A 25,880-nucleotide genomic window follows, 5' to 3' on the forward strand; every position below is an offset into this window, starting at 1 on the left:
AAATTAGAAGAGATCAATATTGGTTGGTTCTGCTATAGATTAGGAATCAAGTCATTATGGAGGATTCTTTTTGTAAGTCTCTTTGAACAGGTTCGTCTTCAGTAGCTTCCGGAAGGTTGTCAAGTCGTTTGTTGTTTTTATAGTATTCGGTAGTTCATTCCATAATTGTGTGTAGAGGTAGGAGAAGCTAGATGCGTGTAATGATTTGTATTACTAATAAACTTATCGACCCATGCCATTTTGGTGCTCATAGCAATGAAATTTTTGAAAAGGGAATGTGAAGTTCCAGTACCAAGGGGATGAATAAACCCAAACCCCTGTGGTATCATCTTAGATACTGCCTCTGCGCTGTAACTGGATCTGAAAGTTTGCAGTGACAAGGGTCATTGTATATTGCTAGCACTTGCCATCAAGGGGGCCGTGTTTGCTAAGCTGGTATTTAGCCTGAGGCTTCTCAGTCGTCCCCCCCCCCCCCCCCACACACACACGTTCCTCCGGACCTGCTGAAAATGACTAGTGAGAACATGGAATACAGAGCCTTGGCATATGGGGGTCACTGTATAGCCAGTGTGGTTTCTGTATTAATTTAGGGGGTCTTTTTTGCAAAGGCGTGGTAGCATTTGTAGCGCACGCTAATGATTAGAATGTGCTAAACACTAGAGACGCCCATAGGAATATATAAGCGTCTCTAGCATTTAGCGTGGCATGCCTTTGTAAAAGGCCCACTTAAATACCAGCACATAAACATCTTTGTTCAACACCACTATACATATCGGCAGTGACACATATGGAGGGTAATTCTATAAAACTCACTTAACGTTAGGCACACATTCTATATGTGTCAACCCACATTGACTACTGTAATAGTATTTTCTTAGGCTGCAAGACCCACATCCTAAAAAAAACTTCAAACTGCCCAAAACACAGCAGCAAGACTTATTTTTGGCAAATTACTACTACTACTACTTAACATTTCTAAAGCGCTACTAGGGTTACGCAGCGCTGTACAGTTTAACAAAGAAGGACAGTCCCTGCTCAAAGGAGCTTACAGTTTAATGGACAAAATGTGCAGTCAATCAAATTGGGGCAGTCTAGATTTCCTGAATAGAGGTATAATGGTTAGGTGCCGAAGGCGACATTGAAGAGGTGGGCTTTGAGCAAGGATTTGAAGATGGGCAGGGAGGGGGCTTGGCGTATGGGCTCAGGAAGTTTATTCCAAGCATAGGGAGAGGCGAGGCAGAAAGGGCGGAGCCTGGAATTGGCGGTGGTGGAGAAGGGTACAGAGAGGAGGGATTTGCCCTGTGAGCGGAGGTTTCGGGTAGGAGCGTAAGGGGAGATAAGGGTAGAGCGGTAATGAGGGGCTGCAAATCTCGATTTGAATGTGCAACACCTCTTCGCAAAAAACTTCACTAGCTACCTATCAGAGAACGTATCAACTTCAAGGTCCTTACATTCATCTATAAGATCATCTATGGTGAATCTCCGAGCTGTATGTTTAATCTGATTGACCTTCCCACCAGAAACATGTCTGAAACTTCACGCACTTAACCTCAATCTACATTTCTCCAATTGCAAAGGACTCAGATATAAAACCTATTTTGGATCCAATTTCTCCTTCTTAGGTAGCCAACTCTGGAATGCCCTCCCAAGACCTATCAGATCAATCAGTGGCTATCTACCCTTCCGGAAATCACTAAAAACCCATCTGTTCAACCAAGCCTATGCTAATGACCCAAACTAATTCTATGAATCCTACTACCCATCACATATCCAGGAGACAACGACATTGACCTTAGCTATCTTTCCAACCAAAATTTCCATTTGCTTATCCTGTACCCATCCCCCTTCTGCCTCTTCTACCCTTACTTACCACTCTCCTACTCCTTCACCCCTGTCCTTCTCTACCTACCTATCACTTTTGTTATACTGTTATATTTAACTTTTATTTTCTCATCAATATCCTGTAATCCCTATTACTATGTAAGCCACATTGAACCTGCTTTGAGTGGGAAAGCGCGGGGTACAAATGTAGTAATAATAATAATATATGAGTAATCAAGGGGCCCTTTTACAAAGCTGCGGTAGAAAGTGGCCTTAGTGGCCTTTCCATGAGTCTTTCCTGTGCGCTAAGGCCATTTATACCGCTGCTGGAAAATGGTCAGTTTTCCATTTTTTTTTCTGAATTAATTCCGGATGCTGATTAGCACAGAAACACCCACTCTGTCCCCAGACACGCTACCTCTCAGAAAAATAATTTAAAAATTATAGCGCGTTGTTTGCGTGTGCACATTCGGAACTTACCGCCGGTCGCCTCGGCACACCCCGCGGTAAGCCCTTCTAAGCTGTGGTAAGCACTCAATAGTCACAAACACTTGCGCCACGTTAAAGCCTGGTGTAATGCTTGTGCCTAACTTCTGTCAGTTTCGTACATAACTGACAGTATTCTATTAACCTTAACGTGTGAGTGCTGGGCGCGTTGCGACCTGTCTATGCCCCTCTCATGTCCACACAACTCCTAACAGTTGCACGCTAAAGAATTATGCGCTAAGGTTATAGAATTATGACTAAGGACAGTTACCTGTATAACTGCAAATTACTGCACTACCAATTAATTTCAGTTATGGCCTATGATTGGAAGTTAGTGCCAATTATTTTTATTTATTTTTTTATTTTCATCAATATTTATATTCCGCACGATCTGTACATCCTTGGCGGATAACAATATTAAAACCGGCGGTAGTTCCAGGTTGAGCATACGCGATTTCCAGCGCTCCCCATGAAAATTTTTTTTTGTCTAGAGCACTACTAACCCAGCGGTAATCGGGCATCGCCACACATTGCCCAGTTACCACCAGGTTACCGTGGGAGCCCTTACCGTCATCTCAGTGGCCTCAGTGGGTGGCAGTAAGTGCTCCCCGCCGCATAACCATGCAGTAAGAGTTATCTTACCACATTGGCCATTTTGGGGGCCGGGGCTTTTTACCCGCTGCGATGGCACATGGGAAAAATGGCCCCTGCCACTACCGCAGGGCCCTTTTTCCTGCAGGTTAGTAAAAGGATCCCAGAGTTTTCAATTCTCTATTAAATAATTCCACATTCTGCACTGTACATAAAGTGATAACCATAAAAATGGATCTCCTATAATCTTCCAGTCTAATACTATGATATGAAGGTACCTCTATTTGCAGCAGATTTTAACAATCTAGGGGGTTGATAAATCTTTGAATTTGAATCTATTATTGAAGAAACGTATTATTAAAATTTTTGTGCCTGGATAATAACATTTTAAACACCACTTTCTGTTCAATAGGGAGCCAACTGGTAAAATTTAATAATTAAGTTACATGTGTAGCTGCCATTATTCTGCAACCTGTGTGCACAATTATCGAATTAGGGGGAAATTCTATATCTGGGTACCGCCTTTTAGGTGCATAAGAGTTGCCATACTGGGTCAGACCAATGGTCCATCCAGCCCAGTATCCTATTTCCAACAGTGGCCAAGCCAGGTCACAAATACCAGGCAGAAACCCAAATCATGGCAACATTCCATGCTACCAATCCCAGGGCAAGCAGTTGTTTCCCCATGTCTATCTCAATAACATACTATATGGTCTTTTCCTCCACAAACTTGTCCAAACCTTTTTTAAACTCAAGATACGCAAACCATTGTTACTACATCCTCTGGCCAGTGGTGTAGCTATGGGTAGGCCTGGGTGGGCACAGGCCCACCAATTCTTAGCTCAGGCCCACCCAGCGGCAGCACCCACATCAACATCTCTGCTTCTCCGCAGCGTCCCGACATCTGCCCGCCTGTCGCTGAACCCGTCCCTCCCTGGTGTACCTTACAGGCATCCCTGGTGCCTGCAGTGATTCAATTATGCGCCAGCCCTACAGGCTTCCATCAGCCGGGCCCCGCCCTCATTTTCATCATTTCCTGTCTGGTGGGACCCGGCCCGGTTACCTGAATGGTCAGTCCACCACTAATGCAGAGGTTGAGCATGTCCTAGATGTTGCCTAGGAACAGCCGAGTCTCTTGCATATTTAGTCCCAAGACTTTCCACTGGGTCTCTGATAAGCAGGGAAACCAACATGACACTAAAATGCGGAAAGGCACCATAATGCATATGACCTCCCTGTGGACTTACCAGTAGCAACTGAGCAGATAAAGCTGAATAACAAAAACAGGCTGAAGACCTGTAATTTTTATTTATTTATTTATTTTTACTTGTGTGGCATTCATAGGAAAGAAACGCAGAGAGCGCCATTGAGGCACTGAAGGAATACGAGCCCGAAATGGGAAAGGTGATCCGTGCAGATAGAAATGGAGTCCAGCGGATTCGAGCCCGTGATATTGTTCCTGGTGACATTGTGGAGGTGGCAGGTATGAGACAAATTCCCCCCCCCCCCCCCCCCCCACCTTTGATATCCAGGCCAAAATATGAAATAAATGAGATTCTAGAGCAAGGAAAAATGTTAAACATCTAATGGCAAAGGTCCCATCAATTCCTTATATAAAATTATTATTTCTTATGTGGTTTTTCTGTGGCCAGTTTGCCTTCCTAATTTTGCAAGAAACCAAATCCTTCGGCAGAAAATAAGTTGTGGGGTTTTTTTGCCCAGGATTTGGTTTCTTGCAAAATTTAGGAAGGCAAACTGGCCACAGAAAAAACACACAAAATTAAAACTATTTAATTGTCATCTGTTAGAGAGCAAATTTCAAAATTAGTTTTGCAGACAAAAAACAGTTCTTCACCTGCAAAAAACAACTTTACTAACACTACTGTTACCCATATTTGTTGGAGGGGGTGTGTGATTGAGATAGGGTCTGAAACAGTACACTTAAGGGCCCTTTTACTAAAGCTTAGCGCTTGCTAATGGAACTAATGCGCGCTAAATGCTAAGCAACTTATTTTACATCCTGGCATTTAGTGCATGCTAATTCCATTAGGCCCCCTTATACAAAGGCAAACTCACGTTTTTAGCGCGCGCTGAAATTGTAGATGCGCTAAACATTAGCGACACCCATAGGAATGCATTGGCGTCTCTAACATTTAGCACGCCCACAATTTTAGCGCACGCTAAAAACATGAGCGCGCCTTAGTAAAAGGGGGCCTATGTGCGCTAAAGAGCCCTTTTGCTAAAGGATTGGCACCACGCCAATCCGGAACTACTGCCGGGCTACCTCAGTTGGGTGTAAGTGCTCCCCCTCCCCCCCCCCCCCCCGAAATGGCTACGCAGCAAGTGGTTCACTTACTGCACGGCCATTTTTGTTCCAGAAAAAAAAGACACGCGCTGATACTAGTGCAAGCCCCTGTTTACCACAACTTAATAAAATGACCCCTTAGTTTTAGTAAAAGAACCCCTTAATTTTTCATTTTCAAAAGTACGCACATAATTTTAGAGGAAAAGGAAAGGAGGCACAAGTGTGTGCAGGTACTTTATTTTATTTATTTATTTATTTATTTATTTATGCATTCTTGTATCCCACTATTATCCAAAAACAAATTTCGGTTCAAAGTGGCTTATAATTTACATTTTGGTGGAGTTACAACAGCGTTGTGCAATGTGGAGAGAGCATTATTCTTCTGCAGTTTTCAAAGTAAAAGTGCACACACACTTTTTGTACAAGGATTTTACACTGATTTTCAAAGTAAAAGTACCTGCAAATATGCCAGACTCTGCACTTCTCAGAACAACTCATGATGTCAGCAGGCCAGTGTTTATAGTATCTGCATAATACAGTGCTGCTCTTTCAAGATTACACTGAGGAGGAAGGAGAGGGGATTGAAGCAGTGGGAAACAAAGAGCAGAGGAGACCTTTCTGGCATGGAGCTCAAAAGACAGTTCTGGGTGTAGGTTTATAGAGGGTAATGTTTCAAAGGGATTTTCATGGGTAAAGAACCTGTCTGAAAATTGCCCATCTTGATGCAATGGCAGGAAGCCTATTCTATAAATACCAGCCTAAAGCAGACAAAATTAGATTCACACACAGTAATGGTAGGAGGAAAAGACCTCAGATGTCACCAGATATCTTCCTGCCCGATTAATACTGGGTCAGGATAATATTAATTCGGTGACTATTTTAATCATTGGTCAAAAACCTCCTTCACCCAAATTTTCAAAGTAAACTTTAAAATCAAAAATTTCAACTGTTTTCAAATAAAGTTTTGTTTAAAAAAAAATGCAGGCCTGCTGCGTCTTTTATCAGTGTCACTTCCCAACTTCATCATAAAATCATAGTGGCAGGTAGCGTATGCTACTGCAGTGACACTTATCTTAAAACGGCTGGATCCCGACAGGCACCTGTTTCGCATTAGCTTCATCAAGGCTGAAACTTTATTTTAAAACAGTTTAAAATGTTGATAAAAAGGTTTACTTTGAAAATTTGGGTGGAGGAGATTTTTAACTGTGAAAATTATTTATGACCACCTGAACTTCAGAAAATCTCTTAAGACCAGCTTATTTGGAAAGGCTTATCCTAATGGTCCCGTCCCAAATCCATAACTCCTGGATTACAATTACTTTATGGACCTTATAGACTCTATAACTCTTCCCCCTTTTCCCTTTCCTCTTGTAATTACTATCCTACCTATTCACCTTACCATACTTCGTTTGTTTATTTACCAGATTGGCAAATGCCTTACGGACTGACGTTAGCCACATTGAGCCTGCCAATGGGTGGGAAAATGTGGGGTATAAATGTTAAAAACAAATAAAGAAATTTTTGACCAATGATTAAAATAATCACCGAATTAATATTGTCCTGACCCAGAATTAATCGGGCAGGCAGAGATATCTGATGACATCTGAGGTCTTTTCCTCTATTTGGATTTAACTTTCCCTCACAGATAATTGATACACAGCTGTTAGCACATACCTTATAGAACTGTCCTGCACGTGTGCATTGAAGAGTATTTACCTTGTTCCCCAGTATTCATCCACTTGTATTCACATTATAGTGAGTTCCTGGGCATGAGGATGAGTCAAGAGAAAACTAGCTATGTAGTTTTAGTTGCTCATATTTTTGGTTGGAAAAAGTGTCCACAGAAAAACCAGGCACAAATTTCTGTGGGTACATATTCCTTGGCAATGTTCAAACAGAAAGTGTATGTATGTTTACTTTCATTTTGAAAACTGGAGATAAGTGTCCTTGGTCTCTGCGGTAATGCAGGTAGCTTGAAAAAGGTCTCCATCATCTTCCTGAGGGCAGCAGGCAAGTGGTCTATAGCTGAGCTGAAACATAAGGTGGGACATTCCTGCCAGCACTGCTCTGAGCTTCAGCTGCTGAACCTCTGATCATAGCTTTTGCAGTGCAGCAGAATTTGTAATTTTTAGCTGGGATTAAATATAAGGTCTGAGCTATGTTCTCTTCCTATCTCTTTGGCTAAGACGGAGCTTCCCAAACTGAGGGTCCAGACCCCAAACGGGGGTCACAACATAGGTAGGCTATCCATAAGTGTATCATTATTCTGCTCCTCTGAGAAGTGGGGGGGGGGGGGGGGGGGTCACACAATTTTATTTGTCTGTAATCAATGGGTCACAGCCACAAAAAGGTTGTATAGAATAGAGAAATAGCTACCTTACACCGGACTCCCCCTCTTACCACCAATGAGGTCATGAAACTGTTATGTCTCCTCAGTGCGTTTTGTCAAGCAAAAAAGGTGTTGGTACTCAAATGCTAGGTCACCCTTCAGGGGTGGGGTGATCACTGTGGGACCCACCCCACAATAGCCAGGCCTCCTGCCAAATAGTCACAGAATCTATAACAAGGCAGAATTGGTGTGTAGAGCCTGAGCTCTTTCATTAAAATTTGGGGTCCCTGGGTCAATTTTAGCAGACAATGGAAAAGGTGCTAGTACTCAGTACCCCCCAAGTACCCCCTCAAAAAAAGCCCTGCGTCTCCTGCTCCTGCTCGTTCACAGAGCAGGATCCAACCATTTGTGTTTAAATAAATAAATAAATAAATAAAGTTTTAAAAAGTTCACATAAAATGATCACCATGCTAGCATTTGATCTGTTTACGGGAGTGTATGTTTGCCTTGTAACTTCTGTTGCTTCTTGAAACAGGCTGTTCAAAGAGTATTGGGCACCATAGGTGAACCTTCAGCTTTGCACCCCTAATTAAATTTCGTATTCCTATACCTCACTCCATAAGTTTTTGATAATTAAGCTCAACAACCCTGATCATCCCAACACATTCCTGCTAGAACAATCTGGTAAATGGGTTATTTGAAAATAGCCAAATCTGCCTGCAAGTAAAAGTTCATGCAAATGATTTTTGGAGTTAGTGGGTCTGTCAGGAGGACCTTCTGAATTGCCTTGATTGTTCTTTGCTGCTGATCAAGGCAACTGCCTAGTCTGCCTAATGGTTAAGCTGGCCCTGTCTTGAAACAATGAGTTGAGTTGGAAATTCCTGGCAGCTGGTTTAAGTCAACCTTTTTGTCTCGTAGTGAATCGGAGCTGCAACTTTTTGATTAGAAAAAAATATTTTTGTTCTTTTGTTTTCAGTTGGAGACAAGGTTCCTGCTGACATAAGAATCATTGAGATTCGTTCCACAACTCTACGGGTTGATCAATCCATTCTGACAGGTAAAAAGTGAAGGGAGGAGCCCTGAGTTCACAATTGAAAGGCGCTTTAGCTCAGAGCACTAGTTGCTGGAGTGGATCTGTCCATCCTCTTGTATAAAAGGTTGGAGGTGATTGTTGGCTACAATGAGATTCATATACTCTGGAGTGTGAATTCTTTTTTAGAAGGAAGGTGAACATTTAACGAACCCTGCCTGTGTGACTAAGTTCAGATTAGAGCCCTGAGCAATGGCGTAGGAAGGGGGGGCGGTGGGGTAGTCCACCCCGGGTGCACGCTGCTGGGGGGGGGGGTATCGAATCTGCTGGTTCCCTGCTCCCTCTGCCCCGGAACAGGTTACTTCTTGTTCCGGGGCAGAGAGAGCAGGGAACCAGCGGAGCCGAAGCAGCTCCCAGCGACGTGCACTCGGGGCGGATCGGCGTTCCCGCTCGCCCCCCGCTTTCGTATGGCAGTAAGAATGCGCTCCAGGGGTGGGGGATGTGCCGTGCTGCACCCGGGGGGGGGGGGGTGCGCAGCGGCGACCCGCCCCGGGTGTCAGCCGCCCTCGCCCTGAGGGGCCCTTTTTCAAAGGTGCACCAAAAACTGTCCTGTGGCAATCTGGCTGTGTCTTTTTGGCATGTGCCAGACCCTCATTGTACCACGTCTGGTAAAAAAAGGATTATTTTAATGGGCCAGAAAATGGACATGCGGCAAAATGAAAACCAGCGCACATCCATTTTTGTCCTGAGACCTTTCCGCCACCCATTGACTTAGCGATAAGGTCTCACATGCTACCCAGGCAGTAAGCATGCAGCACATGCCATCTGCCATTTACCGCTGGGTAGGCGCCCCCTGGTAGAAAATAGAAAATATTTTCTACCGCATGTTTTTGGCGTATGCCAAGTTCAGAATTACCGCCCGGGACATGCGTTAGCCAGGTGGTAATGCCAATTTGGCGCATGCTGGATACGTGTTGGCCCTTACGCACCTTTTATAAAAGGGCCCTTGAGTGAACCAGATTCTCAGAGGTGAAAGGTCACTGTGCTGTGTTGTCCAGCGGTTCCTGGTTAAAACCAGCATTTCTACAATGGATTGAGTTCATTTCCAAAGTTAACAAGGGATAGGTGATACTATTATGTTGGTTTTCTTCTTGTGTGGGTGAATCTAGGAACCAAACGGGGAATAAAATAAATAAAGGGGATGGGGGAAATAAACGGAGAAATACAATAAATGATGGCCAAAGTTAGGTGCTGGGATTATCCATGTTAAATCTAGTATTCTGTAAAGGGTGCTCTACATGGTACAGCCTTTACAGAATACTAACTTAGTCACGTATTTCCCTCCTAACTTTGGGTGAAAGCATTTATGCCTAGCAAAGGCTGGAGTAAATGCCCACTCCAAACTGATGGCAAATGCAGGTTTCTGTAACACTGTGCCTAAATTCTGGGAATGCCCATGTCCCTCCTATGGCCATGCCCCCTTGGAGTTGCTCGCTATGAAATTTAGGTACACACAGTGCATTTATTTCCAGCAAAAAAAGGTGCCGATACTCAAGTGTCAGATCACCCCTCAGGAATGGGGTGATCACTGAGGAACCCACCCCACAATAGCCAGGCCCCCTGCAACCAGTCACAGAATCTATGACAAGGCAGAATTGGTGTGTAGAGCCTGAGCTCTTTCATTTAAACTTGGGGACCATGGGTCAATTTTAGCAGACAGCGGAAAAGGTGCTGGTACTCAGTACCCCCCCCCCCCTCCAAGTACCCCCTCAAAAAAAGTCCTTACACATGCTATAGAATAGGATGTAGGGCAGATCTTTGCATAACTCCATAAACCGCTACTAAATGGACTGGGGGAAAATCCACAATTCCAGGAATAACATCTATAGAATGTTTGTACGTTTGGGAAGCTCGCCAGGTGCCCTTGGCCTGGATCGGCCACTGTCGTGGACAGGATGCTGAGCTCGATGGACCCTTGGTCTTTTCCCAGTGTGGCATTACTTATGTACTTATGTACTAATTACTGCCAAATAAGTGCTTGTTAACACCAATAATTCATTGTTATCATCTAATTAGCTAATTAGTTTAAGGGCTGCACCCAAATTTGCATGCCCAACTTTGGGCAACCTATACAGAATTTGGTACAAAGAACAGCCTTTGGCTCAACTCCCCATGATTGTGCCCATTGTGTGTGAGTCAGGGGCGTAGCCAGACTTCGGCAGGAGGGAGGTCTAGAGCCCAAGGTGAGGGGACACATTTCAGCCCCCCCCAGCGCCACTGACCCCCCACCGCCATTGCCGACCCCCCCCATCGCCGCCACCACTACCACCAACAACTTTGACCCACCCCCTGCCGACGACCCTCTCGACCCCCCCTCCCGCTGCCAATCTGCCGTCGCCTACCTTTGCTGGCGGGAGACCCCAGCTCCCGCCAGCCGAGATCCTCTTCTTCGCCTTGCGCTGGAAGATGAGGACCTCGGCTGGCGGGGGTTGGGGTCCCCCACCAGCAAAGGTAGGTGATGGAGGGTTGGTGGCGGGAGGGGGTGTCGAGAGGGTCGTTGGCAGGGCAGTCCAGGGCAAAATCTACGGGGGACCCAGGACCCCATGGCCCCACGTAGCTACACCACTGGTCTGGGTCCCCTTCTAGCATGTTCCATTGTATGGTAAACATACAATAACAATGCAAAGAAAGAAATGAGTCTGCATGAATGGATCCTCAGGAGCTTAGCCGAAATTCGGTGGCGGAGCCGGTGGGGGTAAGAGGGGTTGGTGGTTGGGAGACGAGGATAGTGGTGGGCAGACTTATATGGTCTGTGCCAGAGCCAGTGGTGGGAGGCGGGACTGGTGGTTGGGAGGAGGGAATAGTGCTGGGCAGACTTATACAGTCTGTGCCAGAGCCGGTGGTGGGAGGCGGGGCTGGTGGTTGGGAGGCAGGGAATAGTGCTGGGCAGACTTATACGGTCTGTGCCAGAGCCGGTGGTTGGGAGGCGGGGCTGGTGGTTGGGAGGCGGGGGTAGTGCTGGGCAGACTTATACAGTCTGTGCCAGAGCCGGTGGTGGGAGGCGGGGCTGGTGGTTGGGAGGCGGGGATAGTGCTGGGCTGACTTATACGGTCTGTGCCCTGAAAAAGACAGGTACAAATCAAGGTAAGGTATACACATATGAGTTTATCTTGTTGGGCAGACTGGATGGACCGTGCAGGTCTTTTTCTGCCGTCATCTACTATGTTACTATGGTAGGTCATTCCAACAACCAGTTTTCTTCTGTTAAATGGTTATCTTAAATATGAGTTTCGCTGTGTCAGTGGTTACAGTAATTGGCTGGGAACTAGGGTTCACATCCTGAATCCCCACTGAGCTTCCTTTTGACATTGGGCAAGTCACTTTATCCTCATACGCAGTAGCCTCAAATATAGAATAAATTAGAATAATCTTAATGTTTTCCACCTCATAATTGTGTGAGACTTCGAACCCGTTCGTTATTTAACTCACAAAACTAGAAGTTAGCTGCAGTACTTTCAGGAAGGCTTTGTCATTTGTATCTTGGTACTGGCAACTTTGTTTCGTTATATTTTCTATGCCACGTTAGTGATACATTATCAAAATAGTTTACGTGGCTAAAATATAATATAAACAAGGAAATAAGTAGAGGGGAAAGACAAGCACTAAGATCTTTTTTTTTGTTCTTGTTGTTGTACAAAAAAAGAAAAGAAAAAAAACAATTCAGCATCCTGCCAACATAAAACTGTCTGGCAGAGCTTTGTGGAAAGGAAGTGCCCTTCTAAGAAGAACTTTGCTTCTTTTGTCTGCAGGTGAATCTGTGTCTGTGATTAAACATGTGGATCCCATTCCCGATCCCAGGGCAGTCAATCAGGACAAGAAAAACATGCTGTTCTCCGTAAGTCAACCACAGACGGTCTATTGAGAAGCAACAAGATGCAGCTCACTGGGGCACCTGAGTCTGTAGTCTTTCTATTTATTTATTTGTAGCATTTGTATTCCACATTTCCCCACCTATTTGCAGGCTCAATGTGGCTTACATTTGCCGTAATGGCGATTGCCATTTCCGGGTAACAGAATTACAATGTTATTGCATTAAGGTGCATACATACATGGTAATATATATGGAATTAGTACATATGATACAGATCATGGTAAATAATAATGTCGACTAGTAACTGTGATATGAGCAGTTCTGCAGAGACTGAACATGCCCGTAGCCCATCCTCTAGTCAACGAATCTACAAGCTGCACACTGATGATAATCAACTGCATTTATAGTCCTACTTTATGAACGGTCCAATCTCTTTCTTTGTGTGGAGGCGTCTTAAGGTTGGGCTGTAATGCTGGCACCTTGTTCAGCGATGTCATTACCTGGGCACCGAAGGACTTGAACACTTTACTCCCATTTATCATGAGGGCTATTGAACGTGTCCATAGGAACCTTGCAGATGAGATGGCCTATATTAAGCCTTTATATTTCTTATTATTAATGTGATACAACATGGACAATTGGAGTCAGTTTTCAGTAGGGTGCTGCTGCTAATTAAGCTGATTTTCAGGAGAATAGATTGATAAGTACACAGTGGGAAAGACCAAAGGTCCATCGAGCCCAGCATCCTGTTTCCAACAATGGCCAATCCAGGTCACAAATACCCGGCAACATCCCAAAAATGTACAAAACATTTTATACTGCTTATCCCAAAAATAGTGGATTCTCCACAAGTCCATTTAATAATGGTCTATGGACTTTTCCTTTAGGAAGCCGTCCAAACCTTTTTTTAAACTCCGCTAAGCTAACCGCCTTTACCACATTCTCTGGCAACGAAATCCAGAGTTTAATTACACATTGAGTGAAGAAACGTTTTCTCCGATTCGTTTTAAATTTACTACATTGTAGCTTCATCGCATGCCCCCTAGTCCTACTATTTTTGGAAAGCGTGAACAGATGCTTCACATCTACCTGTTCAGCTCCACTCATTATTTTTATAGACCTTTATCATATCTCCCCTCAGCCGCCTTTTCTCCAAGCTGAAGAGCCCTAGCCGCTTTAGCCTTTCCTCATAGGGAAGTCGTCCCATCCCCTTTATCATTTTCGTCGCCCTTCTCTGCACCTTTTCCAATTCCACTATATCTTTTTTGAGATGTGGCAACCAGAATTGAACACAATATTGAACACAATAGTGCATTTGGATTTCCAGAAGGCATTTGATATAGCACCTCATGAAAGATTCCTCAGGAAATTGAAAACCGAGTGCCCCCAGTATCAGAGTACATACTTCAGCTTTCAAAGAAAACCGACAACTCTTTCTGATGCTTATGTTAATATCGGCTTCATATCGACCCCTTTAGGAAATTTAGAAACCATGGGATAGGAGATGATACCTTACAAGTTAAAAGATAGGAAGCAAAAGAATAGGACTAAAAGGTCAATTTCCCCAGCAGAAATGGATAAATAGGAGAATATCTTGGGAATCTGTGCTGGAACCGGTGGCATTTAACACATTCATTAGCAATCTGGAAAAGGGAGCAATGAATGAACCAATCAAATTTGCAGATAGTAGAAATTAATTAAAGTAGGAAACACAATCAAATTGAGAAACTGCAGAAAGACCTAGTCAGATTAGAAAAATAGACATCAAAATGGCAGATGAAATTTAATGTGTACAAGGGCTAAGCAGGTCTTGCAGGTTCCACATCAGGAGCCACCATCTAAAAAAAAGATCTTGGAGTCATTTTTGACAATACCTTCAAATCCTCAGCTCAATGTGTGATAACGGCTGAAAAATCAAACACAAAGTTTAGGAAAGGAATGGATAATAAAACTAAGAATATTTAAAACTAGTAAAACATGCCCGTTTCTTGCGCAAATGAAATGGGCGCTAGCACGGTTTCCTTCTGAACCTCCCCCCCCTCCGTACTCAACCCTTCGGCGTTCTGAAGGCACTGACCGCCATTGTTGCGGACCTCGGCACGCCACCTTCAGTCTGCTGAGTCGTTGGTTGCGAAGCCACTAACACCATTGCTCCGCCCTCGACGTCATCACGTTTGACGCGAGGGCGGGGCCCCAACACAGTGTTTTCGGTGGCTTCACCACCACGAAGGCTTCGAACCGGAAGGAAGTGCCCGGAGGACCTGACAGTGACGTCATTGTCCTCAGAACGTTGAGGGTGAGTTTTATTATATAGGATACCATTGTCTACATCAGCACTTATCAAACATTCTGTGGCTGTGGCCAGAAGCGGAGCCAGGTTGATGGCACGTGGGGAGCGAAAGCGGCGCGAGAGCAAACTTCTGCCGGCGCACATTTTCAATGCAACACGACAAGAAAAAAGTAGGCACCAGCAGAACTCCATTTGGGGGAGCGGCCGCTCCCCTGACGCCCCACCTAGCTAAGCCACTGGCTGTGACCCCATATTGTGGCCACAGAAAGCCCCTCCCTCCCAAGCAAAAGCTTCTCTATGGAGAGGTCTGCCCAAGTCGCAACCCCAAATGCAAGTTGGGGTTGCAACTGACCATTTGAGAAGCTCTGGTATATCTATGTTGTGACCAACTCTTGAATACTGTGTGAAGTTCTGGTTGCCCCACCTCAAAATAGATACAGCGAAACTGGCAAAATGAAACAGAAGGGTAACATAAATGATAAAAGGCTGAACAGATTGGGATTCTCCAGCTTGGAGAATAGAAGAGGGGGGATATGATAGAATGTATAAAATCATGAACAAAGTGAAACAAGCAAATAGGAAACAGTTTTTTATACCTTCAAACTTTATCAGAACTAGGGGACACTTAATGAAACTAACGGGAATCAGATTTTGAACAACTGGAGAAAGTGGTGGGGGGGCGGTTCTTCACTCAATGAACAATTAAATTGAAGAAATTTGTTGCCAAAAGATTAGATCAAGGCATCTACCATCGCTGGGTTTAAAATGGGTTTGGCCAAATTCCTAGAGGGGAAGTCCATGAATAATTACTAGCCATGCAGACCTCACTAGTAGTATTCATCCCTGGGAGCAAACGGCAAGAAATGAATGTATTTTGGGATCTATCGAGTACTTCGAATGACTTGGATTAACCACTATAGAAGGCAGGATGTTGGGCATTACAGAGAGCCATGGGTTGATCTAACATGGCCTATGTCTTAAGGGCTCAATATTCAAAACATTTATGCTTCTAACTTTGAGAGTTATGCTCATACGTTGGCCTCTTTGAAAATTAACTAGAGCTGAGTTCATAAATGTTTCCTCAAAATTTCACTAACTTTGAGATCATAAAAAGTGGCTGGCAACAGGGGGCAGATTTGGGGTTGGGTAAAGAAGTTAAAAGCTTAGCACTGATTTTCAACTCTAGCATCATAAATTTGACTCATCTAGGCAAATGAATGGCTGGCCTAAATTTATGAGCGTAATTTTTAAGCTCCTAAATTAAGATAAATTTTCAGCTGAAAACTTATTTTCCTAAATTTGTCTGAAAATAGGGCACACATTTAAGAGACTAACGCCTGTGTTTACAAAGATGCGCTATAGGCATGTTAGCATTTTTAACGCGCCTATAGGAATGTATTGGCGCGTCAGCGTTTAACGTGCCTTAACTTTATAGGCGTGTTAAAAATGCTAACGCGCCTTAGTAAACATACCCTTAAGTTGGAAGCATAAATTTAGGAGCTCAGCATTTTTTTGAATATTGGAACCTAACACCCCTGTTTACAAAACTGCACAGCAATGCCGACACTGCCCATTCAAAGTAAATGGGCTGTGTCGGCAGTACCTGCACCGCCAGCCACTTGCACAGCTTTGTAAACAGAGAGTTTTTACATTTTTGATCCTAGCTGGCTAGGTTTTCTACTTCAAATCATGCCCAACTTAGCCGCCTAGCACTGAAAGTTAGAGAGTCTACCCTGGAATGCTTTAGGGGCCAACCAATTTTTGGTTAGCTACATTTGGTGGCTTTCTGGGGAGATAATTTTACCCCACAGGATCTAGCCAGGGCTTTCAATACTTATCTGAATATATCCATAGAAAATCAGCCTTTATTTCTTCAACAATTATGAAATGCAGCATCTTGTAAAAGTTAAGTGTTCCAAACATGTTAACAAATATCGTATTAATAAGATAAACAGAAGGAGGCAAGTTGGTGACTCAATGAATTGAATCATTCAGATGATAGGAGCAGATGGGTTGTGAGATAATGTACCTGCATTGTAACATTTTTGTTTGGAAAAGGCAAATAATTAAATTTAAAATCCAGATGCCTATGTCTAGAAGTGTTGAGTGAATACTCTTTGGGCATCATGCCAAAGAAGTCTTCTAGCAACAACTGTCAGAATTGCAGTAATGCAAGAATGAAGGCTTATGGCACCCTGGACGCAGCAGAGGTTAATTCAATTGAGAAGGAAGCCCAAAAGAACAGGAGGAAGGTGTTGGGTTAAAACAAACATAAGAAGCAAATAGCTAAAGAATAAGACTGGCCTGGTTTTTACTGTTACATTATGGTGGTTATTTTAGAAGCTCTATTCCTTGTTTGGATATCTGAAAACTGACATTTAGATGTCCATATTGCACGGATGTCCAAATTCCAATTATATAAAGCCAAAATATGGATGTCTAATGCTGCAGTACATCCATATGGCAAGGGGGCATGGTATTTGCATGTCTTAGAGAAGGAGTGGCTAAAATATGGGCTTCAAATTTCAATAAAAACAAAAAAGTGAGGACAAATGTGGAGGAAATCCAACGAACTTTATTGAGAAGCATAAAGCGACCCGACACGGCCGTGTTTCGGCATCTAGGCCTGCATCAGGGGTCAAACAAATCTATACAAAAGAGCAAAATTAAATCAGAATTAAAATTGAAAGAAATTTGTGATAACATTTTAGACAGAAAATTTAATGAATATAATAAAGATTGTATGAAACATAGTGACATATATAAGAAACAGTTCTTAATATAATATTAGTTAAACATGAATAATATGTATGAATAAATAATCAAAATATATTTTCTTAAAATATGTAAATATTGAAAAATAGTCTCAAAGAATTACTATAAATCAGATCGTTCTAAAATTAATCATTTCCTATCATATCTTGTAAACCAGACTATTAATTATGAAATATAAAAATGATCATTCTTCAAATTTCGATCGCAGAAAGGGAAGGGATGTCCATTTCTAAAAAGATGGACATTGTTATTTAGACCTAGCACTTGGCACATCCAGGTTACAGAAAGCTGCTATTGGAGGGATTAAGGCATGATCCATACATCCAAGGATACTTAAAGAACTCAAGCATGAAATTGTTGTTTAGCTGTTAATAATATGTAACCTGTCATTAAAATCGTACGTAGTACCTGAAGATTGGACACCGACTTTTAAGAAGGGTTCTAGGGGTGAGCCGGGAAATTACAGACCGGTAAGCCTGACGTCAATGCCGAGCAAAATAGTGGAAACTATTATAAAGAATAAAATTACAGAACAGGTAGACAAATATGGTTTAATGGGACAGAGTCAGCATGGGTTCAGCCGAGGGAAGTCTTGCCTAACCAATTTGCTTCATTTCTTTGAAGGCGTGAATAAACAAGTGGATAAAGGTGAGCCAGTTGGTGTAGTGTATCTAGGTTTTCATAAAGCTTTTAATAAAGTTCCTCACGAGAGACTCCTGAGAAAATTAAAGAGACATGGGATAGGAGACAAGGTTCTGGTGTGGATTAGGAATTGGTTATTGGACATAAAACATAGAGTAGGGTTAAATAGTCATTTCTCTCAATGGAGGAGTGTGAACAGTGGCGTGCCACAGGTTTTGGGACTGGTACTATTTAACGTATTTATAAGTGATATGGAAATCAGAACAACAAGTGAGGTGATTAAATTTGCAGGTTATACAAATCTATTCAAGATTGTTAAAACGTGCGGACTGTGAAATATTACAGGAAGATCGTAGGAAATTGGAAGACTGGCAACCAAATGGAAGATGAAATTTAATGTGGACAAATGGAAAGTGATGCACATTGGAAAGAATAATCCGAATCATAGTTACCTGATGCTAGGGTCCACCTTGGAGGTCAGCACTCAAGAAAAAGATCTAGATGTTATTGTGGATGATATGCTGAAATCTTCTGCTCAGTGTGCGGTGACGGCCAAAAAAGCAAACAGGATGCTAGGAATTATTAGGAAAGGGATGGTGAATAAGACCAAAATTACTATAATACCTCTGTATCGCTCCATGGTGCGACCGCAGCTTGAGTATTGTGTTCAGTTCTGGTCGCCGTATTTCAAAAAAGATATAGCGGAATTGGAAAAGGTTCAAAGAAGGGCAACCAAAATGATAAAGGGGATGAAACTCATCTTGTGTGAGGAAAGGCTAAAGAGGTTAGGGCTATTCAGCTTGGAAAAGAGACGGATGTGGGGAGATATTGTTGAGGTCTACAAAATCCTGAATGGTGTAGAACGAGTAGAAGTAAGTCAGTTTTTTAACTTGTTACAGAAGTACAAAGACTAGGGGACACTAGAGGAAGTTGCATGGAAATACTTTTAAAACAAATGGGAGGAAATATTTTTTCACTGAACGAAAAGTTAAGCTCTGGAACTCTTTGCCAGGGAATGTGGTAACGGCGGTTAGCGTATCTGGGTTTTTAAAAAGATTTGGACAAGTTCCTGGAGGAAAAATCCATAGTTTGCTACTGAGACAGACATGGGGAAGCAGCTGCTTGCCCTGAGATTGGTAGCATGAAATGTTGCTAATGATTGGGCTTCTGCCAGGTACTTGTGACCTGGCTTGGACACTGAAAACAGGATACTAGGCTAGAAGGACCATTGGTCTGACCCAGTATGGCTACTCTTTTCTTTATAAAATATGCTCCTCCCAGGCGGCCATTTATAGAATTACCCCCTAATTGCTTTGAGGCTATATGGTGGGAAGTAAAGTTGGGAGGTCTGTTGGCCTTTTGGTCAGCTTACTACACACCTACTATTACTGTCTTAGGTGATGGTGGTGGTGGGGGGGGGAGAGGTTTCAAAGAAGTTGTAAAAGGACATCCACTGAACATCAGTCTATTGAGATAGTCATGGGGAAGTCACTGCTGTACCTGGGATTGTATAGCATGGAATTCGGCTACTCTTTGGGATTCTGGAATTTGGCCACTCTTTGGGTTCTGGAATCGTGTTACTCTTTGGGATTCTGCCAGGTACTTGTGACCTGGATTGGCCACTGTTGAAAGCAGGATACTGGGCTAGATGGACCATTGGTCTGACCTAGTATGGCTATTCTTATGTTCTTTTGACTGTCCATTTATATTGGGATGTTTATTGTTTGCATTTTCTAGAATAAAACGGTCCAGAACTCTCTATAAGGAGGTAATTCCTCAATCAAAACAATCTAACCTTATGAACAGAACTATCTGTAAGAACGGACCATTTCTCTCAGTGTTGAAATGCTTGGAGAATTAGTAAATGTTAGTAAGAAAGCTCTGGGCACTATGAAAAAGTAACAATAGAACTGGGCATATATTTACTTTGAAACAGTTGGCTCTTTGCGCCTGATACCTAAGGACATGTCTTAATGAAAGCCAATTTTTCAATAGCTGGTGTAATTAAAATTAAAATAAATATTCATGGAGTCATTCTGGATTGAAGGAAAGGAGGTCTGTGCCTGTTGATGCTTTAGGTACATATCGATGGTGGAATGTGGAGGTTGGGTGCCTTCAGTTCTCTGAACTGATGATAGTGTAATTAGCACAGCATCTGGGGCTGTAGGAGTGGCCTAGTGGTTAGGGTGGTAGACTTTGGTCCTGAGGAACTGAGTTTGATTCCCACTTCAGGCACAGGCAGCTTCTTGTGACTCTGGGCAAGTCACTTAACCCTCCATTGCCCCATGTAAGCTGCATTGAGCCTGCTATGAGTGGGAAAGCACAGGGTACAAATGTTAACAACAACAACAAAAAATCTCTACCTAGTGAGCTTTTTGTTGCAGTTCAGAGGCTTGTTCTTACCCCTTTACAGCTACTAGAAAATTAATTATGAAAGTCAGTTATACTAATTGTGCAAAGGAGCAGTAAACCAGTAGGTCTGAAGTTAATGGGTTGGAGGGTTGCTCTCCTTTGAAGTAGAGGAGTGTGGTAGCCGTGTTAGTCCACTCTTAAGGTTATCAATAGAAATCAAACAAAATAAAACATGGAAAAGAAAATAAGATGATACCTTTTTTATTGGACATAACTTAATACATTTCTTGATTAGCTTTCGAAGGTTGCCCTTCTTCGTCAGATCGAAAATAAGCAAATGTGCTAGCTGACAGTGTACAGTGGGGGAAATAAGTATTTGATCCCTTGCTGATTTTGTAAGTTTGCCCACTGACAAAGACATGAGCAGCCCATAATTGAAGGGTAGGTTATTGGTAACAGTGAGAGATAGCACATCACAAATTAAATCCGGAAAATCACATTGTGGAAAGTATATGAATTTATTTGCATTCTGCAGAGGGAAATAAGTATTTGATCCCCCACCAACCAGTAAGAGATCTGGCCCCTACAGACCAGGTAGATGCTCCAAATCAACTCGTTACCTGCATGACAGACAGCTGTCGGCAATGGTCACCTGTATGAAAGACACCTGTCCACAGACTCAGTGAATCAGTCAGACTCTAACCTCTACAAAATGGCCAAGAGCAAGGAGCTGTCTAAGGATGTCAGGGACAAGATCATACACCTGCACAAGGCTGGAATGGGCTACAAAACCATCAGTAAGACGCTGGGCGAGAAGGAGACAACTGTTGGTGCCATAGTAAGAAAATGGAAGAAGTACAAAATGACTGTCAATCGACAAAGATCTGGGGCTCCACGCAAAATCTCACCTCGTGGGGTATCCTTGATCATGAGGAAGGTTAGAAATCAGCCTACAACTACAAGGGGGGAACTTGTCAATGATCTCAAGGCAGCTGGGACCACTGTCACCACGAAAACCATTGGTAACACATTACGACATAACGGATTGCAATCCTGCAGTGCCCGCAAGGTCCCCCTGCTCCGGAAGGCACATGTGACGGCCCGTCTGAAGTTTGCCAGTGAACACCTGGATGATGCCGAGAGTGATTAGGAGAAGGTGCTGTGGTCAGATGAGACAAAAATTGAGCTCTTTGGCATGAACTCAACTCGCCGTGTTTGGAGGAAGAGAAATGCTGCCTATGACCCAAAGAACACCGTCCCCACTGTCAAGCATGGAGGTGGAAATGTTATGTTTTGGGGGTGTTTCTCTGCTAAGGGCACAGGACTACTTCACCGCATCAATGGGAGAATGGATGGGGCCATGTACCGTACAATTCTGAGTGACAACCTCCTTCCCTCCGCCAGGGCCTTAAAAATGGGTAGTGGCTGGGTCTTCCAGCACGACAATGACCCAAAACATACAGCCAAGGCAACAAAGGAGTGGCTCAGGAAGAAGCACATTAGGGTCATGGAGTGGCCTAGCCAGTCACCAGACCTTAATCCCATTGAAAACGTATGGAGGGAGCTGAAGCTGCGAGTTGCCAAGCGACAGCCCAGAACTCTTAATGATTTAGAGATGATCTGCAAAGAGGAGTGGACCAAAATTCCTCCTGACATGTGTGCAAACCTCATCATCAACTACAGAAGACGTCTGACCGCTGTGCTTGCCAACAAGGGTTTTGCCACCAAGTATTAGGTCTTGTTTGCCAGAGGGATCAAATACTTATTTCCCTCTGCAGAATGCAAATAAATTCATATACTTTCCACAATGTGATTTTCCGGATTTAATTTGTGATGTGCTATCTCTCACTGTTACCAATAACCTACCCTTCAATTATGGGCTGCTCATGTCTTTGTCAGTGGGCAAACTTACAAAATCAGCAAGGGATCAAATACTTATTTCCCCCACTGTATATAAGTGAAAACATTCAAGCATTACTATGACAGTCTGACAGGGTGGGAGGATGGGGGTGGGTAGGAGGTATGCATGGGGACATCAAAACATAGCATTGATATTCTAACAGGATGGGTGTGGATAGGTGAGGGGTGGAGAGAAATACAGCTTTATGGTTTATAATGGGCTAGGAACCCCAGATCCTTGTTAAGTCCTTTCTGTTGGGTGTTAAAATATTCAGCCTGTGGGTCAGCATTTTACAGGACCAGGACACTGTACCAGTGACTTCACAGTGAGAATCCTGAAAGGTAACTTTAAAACCATACAAGAACGCAAGACCTTTGAAGTCAGAATGATTGAATATTTTAACACCCAACAGAAAGGACTTAACAAGGATCTGGGGTTCCTAGCCCATTATAAACCATAAAGCTATATTTCTCTCCACCCCTCACCTATCCACACCCATCCTGTTAGAATATCAATGATATGCTTTGATGTCCCCATGCATACCTCCTACCCACCCCCATCCTCCCACCCTGTCAGACTGTCATAGTAATGCTTGAATATTTTCACTTATATACACTCTCAGCTAGCACGTTTGCTTATTTCCGATCTGACGAAGAAGGGCAACCTTCGAAAGCTAATCAAGAAATGTATTAAGTTGTGTCCAATAAAAAAGGTATGATCTTATTTTCTTTTCCATGTTTTATTTTGTTTGATTTCTATTGATCTCCTTTGAAGGAAATTCAGAGCAAACCAAGAATTATACATTGTGGGGACAATTTATTATCCTAAATTTGACTGAAAATAGGGCACAAATTTAGGAGGCTAACGTAGGAACATAAATTTAGGGGCTCAGCATTTTCTAAACTTTGAAAGTTATCACCTTGCCCAGGGCTGCCGAGAGACAAAGCAAGGCCTGGGGCAAACAAAGGCCCCCACTGCTGCCCTTCCTCATTTTTGTAAAAAATCTAGGCCCTCAACTTACCTTTTAAAACAGCAGTTTTTCGCAATAGTGCGCATGAGCAGCCAGCGACTGATACACACTGCTCCTTCCAGCCCCACAGCCTTCCCTCTGACCTGTCCCCACCTGTGCAGAAACATCACAGGGAAGGCTGTGTAGCTGGCGCGAGCAGTTTGTATCAGTCACAGGCTGCTTGTGCTCACTACAGGCAAAGAACAGCTGTTTTAAAATGTACATGGGGGGGGGGGGCTCAATTTTTACAAAAACGATTGGCGAATTGATGTAAATCGCACAGCACTAGCACCAAGCCTTCCTTGGAGGCCAGGCCGGGGAATCTTGCCCACCCCTCTTGGTAGCCCTGCCTTTCCCCTCTTCTGTATATGGGATAAAGTATTCACACTGTCCAGCTTACCTTACAGGGACAAGGGTGATGCCGAAGGACGGGATTAACTTGAGCCCCTTAGAAATGCACCGCAGTATTGCAGGATTTTCAAAAGGGAAAACTCATCAGTTTCCCTTTTGAAAATAAGTTTGCAGACTTGCAGATACAAGGCGGAGAGTGGAGGAGTGGCCTAGTGGTTAGAGCACCAGTCTTGCAATCCAGAGGTGGCCAGTTCAAATCCCACTGCTGTTCCTTGTGATCGTGGGCAAGTCACTTAACCCTCCATTGTCTCAGGTACAAACTTAGATTGTGAGCCCTCCTGGGACAGAGAAATATCCAGTGTACCTGAATATAACTCACCTTGAGCTACTACTGAAAAAGGTGTGAGCAAATCTAAAAAATAAATAAAAAGGTACTGAAAGGCATCACAGAGAGTATGAAGATTGCCCTCCCCAGCTACATATTAACATCCTAGATAGATTTGCATATGCTTGTCTTTGTTGTACAAAATGCTATCTCATGCTATTCATTACTGGGGACAAATGGAAACCCATGATTTTTCATATTGGATTCAAGATATGATAAATAGAATTCATTTTTTTTAGGGCACCAATATCGCAGCTGGTAAGGCCGTTGGGGTTGTCGTGGCTACTGGAGTGTTCACAGAGATAGGGAAGATCAGAAACCAGATGGCTGCAACTGAACCAGAGAAGACCCCACTGCAGCAGAAGTTGGATGAATTTGGCCAGCAGCTCTCTAAGGTCATTTCCCTTGTCTGCGTGGCTGTCTGGGTTATTAACATCGGTCACTTTAATGACCCAGTCCATGGAGGCTCTTGGTTTCGTGGTGCTATCTACTATTTCAAAATTGCTGTGGCTTTAGCTGTGGCTGCCATTCCCGAGGGTCTTCCTGCTGTGATCACCACCTGTCTGGCACTGGGTACACGACGCATGGCCAAGAAAAATGCAATAGTGAGAAGCCTTCCTTCTGTAGAAACACTGGGCTGCACGTCGGTCATCTGTTCTGACAAGACTGGCACACTGACCACCAATCAAATGTCTGTCTGCCGGGTAAGTGCATGGAGCTGCTTTTTTTTTTCCCTTAGCCATTTTGAGGATAAAGTTTTGCTTTACTGCTGCGAAGGGTAATTTTCAAAGCAGTTTATCCACAGATAAAACAGCTTGATTGGTCATAGAAATGGGCAATTTGAAGATATCCCAAAGTTCGTAGATTGTTCTACAATGCATATACTTCTACTTGCATTGAGCTGAGATATTGCTGGGGGATTGCAACAAGTCAAGTGCACTTTGTTTTTTCAAAACTACATTCATTGCTTGTCAGAAAAATTTGTCCTTTTGCTCTAATGCCAAATTCTGACTCTGTGCTTTCATGCCCGGAATATACGTCTTTCCCCTCTGGTTCTCAACAATTGCAGTCTGAAAACTAACCTTTTTAGAGCCTACCTTTAAATTTTAACCATATATCTATAATGCAGTTCACATATATTCTGGTTTATTGTGTATTTTTGTTTGTCTTGACTAGATTGTAAGCTTAATGGAACTTGCATGTATCTGTACAGCACTGTCTACAGGTGTTATTTTCATTTGACAATTTTCAGAGTGCAGGTACATATGCCGTTTCACTTTGATGCACAATTGTGTGGACTTTGCCACAACATGAGCAGTGAAAAATTGCAATGTTTTACTAAGGGCATACAGTTTGACATCCAGAACGAAGTGTTTTATAATTTAAGGCCTTGTACACATTGGTCATATTAATTTAAGTGTCAGTGTGTAAATAAATATATGTGCAAAGCAATTCTAGAAATGGCATACAGCAGGTACTCACGCCTTGTGCATACAAGAAGACGCCTATATGTGCACTCTCGCACTAGGCGCTATTCTGCCAAGGAGGGGGGGGGGGGGTGGTACATGATGTGGGCAGGGCATGGGTGGGCCATGAGGGTATCCTCCATCAATGCACACATCTTATCAAATGCATATGTTGAATGGCACATTTTGGTGTGCTCACATGCCTGCCATTGACTTTTTTTTTTTTTAAACCTTTATTTTTGAAATTTAGCAATATACAATAAAACAATCAGCTGGA

At 43.2% G+C, this 25,880-nt stretch overlaps 1 protein-coding gene across 1 annotated transcript in view; it reads left to right on the forward strand.

The window, feature by feature from the left end:
* Positions 1-25,880, forward strand: part of ATP2A3 (ATPase sarcoplasmic/endoplasmic reticulum Ca2+ transporting 3) — a 244,389-nt gene that overhangs the window by 119,666 nt on the left and 98,843 nt on the right. Inside the window, exons 5-8 of the mRNA XM_030222465.1 lie at positions 4,243-4,381; positions 8,509-8,589; positions 12,372-12,457; positions 24,377-24,841. Coding sequence (XP_030078325.1) covers positions 4,243-4,381; positions 8,509-8,589; positions 12,372-12,457; positions 24,377-24,841 — 771 coding nt within the window. The remainder of the gene's footprint in view (positions 1-4,242; positions 4,382-8,508; positions 8,590-12,371; positions 12,458-24,376; positions 24,842-25,880) is intronic.

The sequence above is a fragment of the Microcaecilia unicolor genome, chromosome 13, assembly GCF_901765095.1.
Source record: "Microcaecilia unicolor chromosome 13, aMicUni1.1, whole genome shotgun sequence".
In the NCBI taxonomy this organism is placed as follows: domain Eukaryota; kingdom Metazoa; phylum Chordata; class Amphibia; order Gymnophiona; family Siphonopidae; genus Microcaecilia; species Microcaecilia unicolor.